Genomic DNA, 5536 nt, shown 5'->3' with positions numbered 1-5536 from the left:
ATGAGTCAGCTGTTGGCCCATTAGGAATTCCAGTAGATCGTACCTGTGCAACTCCTGTTTGTCTAATCTAATGAAATACAAATACAAGAAAAGAGTATAGCTAATTATCTGATTAAACAATAAATATTATGTAGCATGTATTTCTACTGCACAGGGGGCATGTCTACACGGGCTATGGCACTGTTGTTCCTGAGCCATCATTTAGTAATTACTGTGCCACCTGATAGTACGCGCAAAAGGAACAGCAAGTATTGCGCTGTGCGTACCACACACAGTTATTTTTAAGCACTTCATTGCTGTAGCAAGCCACTATAATGGGGAAGTGTGTCGCTATGGTGACATAGCTGCAGCATCACGGGTTTTGACTGCAGACGCAGCATCGCCATAGTGTGTTGCTACAGCAGCAAAGCATCACATGTAGACATGCCCAAGAGAATTTAAAGGTTCAGTTTAAAACGTTACATTTATTTTTATTCAACCAATTTTTTTGGTAGGTCAGAAACCAGATATTTTCAAAATCTGTATTGAGTAGGTCTGGCTGATGTGTTCACAAACAGTGAGTAAATCACATTTTGGAATACTTTTCCTTCAAACTATTAACAGCAATAAATATATTAAGTCTGAGAGATGCAGTTTTTACAACTGGACACTGAAAATGAGCAATGAACAAGACTGAGATAGAGGACTACTATTACAAATGGGTATTTCTTAGTCTGCTCTTCAAAATGCTACTGGTTAAATCATTCAGGAAAATCCATTTTAAAGGTAGGCTAGTTATTCTCTTCGGTAGTCCCACCATACAGAACAAATAAGCACAACTATCTTTCAGCCAGTAAGCTTCAGTGAAAAAAGAAAAATATATCACAATGTAATGGAAACAGAAGATGTTATGTAACATGGTGAAAAGTGCATGAAAACTTGTACAACAGGAATAGCTCAGAGTTCAAAAAAAGAAAACAGACTGCATTACTGATGTAAGTTCTGAAGAACAGAAAAATATTTTTGCTCTCACCTGCTGGTGTTGCTGCATGAAGACAAACTGACTCTCCAGCTGTTCCAGCATTGCTTTCTGTGCTGGATTTAAATTATTTCTGTTTGCACGCAGCTGATCCAAGTGCTGGAAAATATAATACCATGGTATTCTTCAGAATGGTTCAGATACTTTATTTTAAAAAGAAATCCCATTATGACCAGAGGAAAAAAAATTAAACTGTGAAAACATGACCAAAAGCTGTTTTAGGGGTCCAAACCTTTCTAAAAGCTACTACATTTTACTACATCATAATAAGCACTTAATGCCAGTACCTTTCCTCTCCCCATGTAGTCAGATTCCTATTACTACAGAGAATTCAGTTTCACAGATGAAAGAGAAAATAATAAGAACAACAACAATAACAATACCAATAATTAAAGTAAAAATATTACCAGTATATTTTGGAAGAAAAGTTTTGAGGTAGCCTCTCTGTAAACTAAATTACATATACACACTACAAGCTACAACATAGATAAAGGTTTTACTCATTTTCACTTTAGGTGACCTTCACAACACCTTTCTGGCTTTGCCCTTCAAGGGTAATGAAACCATAACAAATTAAGGTTGATAAATCATTTATTCTATGTATAGACAAAAGGGACTAATGACAATGCCATTTTAAAAGGAAGAAACTGGGAGAGGAAAGAGACACAATGCAAGAGCAGTATGAAAGAGAAGAAAAGTAAGAGATGCAGAATAAGATGACAGTCGACAAAGTTTATATGAAGAGGGGGAGATGAAAATGAGTGAGGTGGCAGGAGCTGGGACAGAAGAGGGTGTAAAAAGTCAAACAGCTTAAAATACCAATTATGACTGACCCAGGGACATTAGCTAAGGAATTATCTTTTTAAAAACAAATTTCTAAAACTGTTTCTTCTTTTGCTATTGCTGAACGTGGACGCAATTACCAATGCAACTGACGGACGCAATTACCAATGCAACTGACTGAAGCTGAAGAACAAATTTAAATAAGCTGAAGAACAAAAGAATTACCAAAAGAAACTGGATTTGAACCAAGATTTCAAAAATGGAATCCAATGTTTTATTTACAGAGACTATGCGGTGTGAAACCCAGGAGTATCAGATTTAATTTGAATACACTCACGTGTGAAAACTTTTGCAAAAAGTCTTAAATTTCTTCATTAATGGTTTAATCAACTTATAGAACGAGGATCCAAGAAAAGTAACTCACAGGGGAAGAAGGGATTGCAGGAGTTCTACAGCTGTTTAAAAATCTCAGGCAGTACTGTAAGTGCTACTATTTTTCTGACATCCCAAAGCATGACAACTTTTAAAACGTTAAAAGAAAAGAAAAAAGATTACTTTTACCTGTCCATTTTACAAATTTCTTAGAGCACTTAAAATATTTACTATTTAGCTAAGGTCATCCATTAAAATAAATTTCAGGCTTTTAAAAATATATATTTAGGCTTTATCTTATGCACATCACAGGGAAGCTAAAAGTATTAAAGCTATCCCTATCAAACTATAAGCAGTATAAGCAAAATATACTGAAGTATTTTATATCCAATTTCAATTTCAGAAATTTCCAACTGATCAAAAGTTTTTGGGTGTTCATATTCAAGTAAGAAACTATATCTCATGTCACCTAGAGCTTTCCTTCAACATACTTACCTGTAATTTCTGTGGTGTCAAGCACCAAGAATGAACTTGTTGCTGTACAGGAGGATGTGACACTGTAAGGCCACTGCTCCATGCATCTGAAGTATTCTGAGGAAGAATTAAATTCAAAGGTGTGACTATCAAAAGATCAAACAATTTTACAAAAGCTAGATAGTAACTTTTTGATGGAAGTTCTCATCATAAGTTCAAGAATAATAAAGTATAGAAAAAGTATGCTAATATACACTATACTTCAATCTACTCAAGTCAACAAAATTTAAGAACAGTGGAACAAAGGAAAATAACATCAATAAATTATCTAATACCATTATAACAAGGAACCAAATCACACTGAGAGGTTGGTTTAAAAGTGTACTATCATTAAGATAGAATATTTCACCTACTATAACAGCATTATGTGATGATGAAACATTTTGGATTCTAAATATAAGTCAAGGCAATAGACAGGACAACATGATCATTTCCCTGTCTAACTATTACCCTATATACTTGTATTTTATTCTGAGGTTGGGATTATTACTTATATAGTGCCACTGATGTGTACTGCATTGGGGGAGTTACTATTTTAATTATAATCTTCTAATTAAACAGTTGGACGAAAATGCACTAACCTCATTCCATACTTAAAACATTCCACACCTTGATGCCAAAGGATTACAATTACAGCAAAAGTGCTGTGCACATGACATAATTACGCTGCATATTTTTGTATATTTTTGGCATGGGGACCTTTAATTCACCAGAATATATACCTTTGTTGGACTAGATGTTCTTTTCCTCTTGGCAGAACTGGACAGGTCATCTACTTGGCTAGAAGGAATCATGTGTAGTGGCAAGGATTGCTGTGAAATTGGTGTTTGAGTGAGGCCTAGTACAGGTTCAGTATTTGGATGATGAGGTTTACAAGCCTAAGAATCACAGAAGACAAAAATATGGTTCTATATATTCTTAATTCTTTCCTTTAAACTACATACTTTTACCAGCTGCATATTTTAAAAGGGCTGTGTGGATATGCTGAAGCTGACCTCAGTAACTGAAAATCAGTTTCCATATGGTCATCAATGGAGGAATGTGTACCTTTCATGGCATCATCATCATTATTATTTTTTAAATATCCATTGTAGCATTTCTACTTAAGATGAAAATTCTCAAAGTAATGAAAATCCACAAAGGTTCTAAATTGGTACCCCCATATTTCTCCCACTTTATAGGGAGTCTTTTCTGAGTTAGTATCCCTTTGCAAATAAATCAAAGGCTTTTTATTCATGAAAGCCAAACCTGAACTCAAGTAAAATATGCTTGACCACTACAGATTGTAAAGAACCCTTAAAGCTGGGCACCTGCAGAATATAACCCAACTTCTCACCTGCTGTGCTGTGTTCATGGCACCCTGCCTGGAGGTAAGCTCTGCGGGGATTGGTAGGCTCCATGCCTCCTCAATACTAGGAAGTAATTTAGTTTTATTCTGTAGACTACCTTGTGGAAGGTTACACAACTGAGCCTAGGAAAAATTATGTAAAAAGCAAATTTAACACAAGCCTACTTTAGTAAGAGCAAGTCCACGAAATCTTCCTAAAATCTGTAGCTAATTACGTCTTAAAGAAAGGATAGATTTAAAATTTGGGGTTTCAGAAAGGTGCTAAGTATAAAGAGGGTAACCAGAATATAAACCTTTGTGAGAATCAGAACAAAGTTGAGCTCTGGTTTCAGAGGTCTCGTAACTCTTTTCTTCTGAAATTGCAAACAAGAGTGAAAGATAGTGCGTGTGTGTTCTCTCTCTAAATGCTATGACAACTTAAAAATGTAGACAATACATAGAAAAAATTAAAGCGATGTAAATCAATATGCATCAATTGAGTAAGTGTGCAAAACGGCATTTTTTTAAGGATTGAATCTCACTTAAAAATGAAAAAGTAAAATGATTTTACAAGCTATGGTATGTTTACAATACATATGGAAACAATTTATACACACCATGAAACAATTACACATTAACTTGTGTTATTTCCCCCTCCCCTCTGTTGTATACCTGATAAAATATTTCCCTTTTCTTAAAGCTTTAAGTTTTACCTGTAAATACTTTATCCGTGCTGCAAGTGCAGAGGTATTACTACAATTTTTGCTCCTAGTTGCATTTAAGTAGCATTTAATGGCATCCTGAGGCTGGTTGCAGGACTCATAGAGTGTGCCTAGGTCCATCCAGGCTGCAGCATGGCCATGGTCCAATTGTACAGCACAGATATAGGCCTGTAAAGCATCCATAGGCTGATTCTGCTGTTGATACAGCACACTAAATAGAAAGATTAATCAAATTCAGAATTAGTAGCAATATCCACATAAAAAGGAATAATATACCCCGCCCCTACCAAAATATAGCAATTCTTATTATCCTTTTTAATACTAAGTGGAATACGCTACTACCCGATTTATTGTGACACCCGTGAAGTGCTACATTTTTATACTTTAATGTGCAAAGCAAATACAAAACATGTCCAGAATCATAAAACTTTAACCAAGTAAATATCCATGCATTACCTTTACTTCAAAACAAGCATAGCATGACTGATAGAACATTCACATATTAAATTAGAAATCTGATATAACATCAAATGTGCTGAACTAGAAATTAGAAGCTCTTTGACAGTGGTCTCCAACCTTTTTAAATAGATCACTTTTTGAATTAAAAAGCAACCCCAGATCTACTGTGCCCCCCTCCCCCCACACACACAGGTCAGTCTGTGGGGAGGGAAGGTAGGGACAGATTAAGGTGGAAGGGAGAAAATTATTTGGGGACATGCTCCCCCAGCAGGTAAGTCTGTGGGGGGAGGGACGGGAGAGGGGAAAGGGCTGTGGAGGGGG

The 5536-nt window shown here is 35.7% G+C and overlaps 1 protein-coding gene across 4 annotated transcripts in view; it reads right to left on the bottom strand.

The window, feature by feature from the left end:
• Positions 1-5536, bottom strand: part of KDM6A (lysine demethylase 6A) — a 305237-nt gene that overhangs the window by 62345 nt on the left and 237356 nt on the right. For 2 of the 4 annotated variants that reach the window (XM_019524154.1, XM_019524156.1), the window contains exons 12-17: positions 4748-4967; positions 4044-4178; positions 3430-3585; positions 2669-2764; positions 1013-1117; positions 25-67 (exon numbers count right to left, since the gene is read on the bottom strand). In XM_019524154.1, the coding sequence (XP_019379699.1) occupies positions 25-67; positions 1013-1117; positions 2669-2764; positions 3430-3585; positions 4044-4178; positions 4748-4967 (755 nt within the window). Of the gene's footprint in view, positions 68-1012; positions 1118-2668; positions 2765-3429; positions 3586-4043; positions 4179-4747; positions 4968-5536 lie in introns of all 4 variants that reach the window. The other 2 variants (XM_019524155.1, XM_019524157.1) reach the window with 2 other exon arrangements.

Source organism: Gavialis gangeticus, unplaced genomic scaffold, assembly GCF_001723915.1.
Source record: "Gavialis gangeticus isolate Ggan-Ray unplaced genomic scaffold, GavGan_comp1, whole genome shotgun sequence".
Classification (NCBI taxonomy): Eukaryota; Metazoa; Chordata; order Crocodylia; family Gavialidae; genus Gavialis; species Gavialis gangeticus.
The sequence above is the reverse complement of the archived record's forward strand: the minus strand, read 5'-3'. Positions and strand labels throughout refer to the sequence as shown.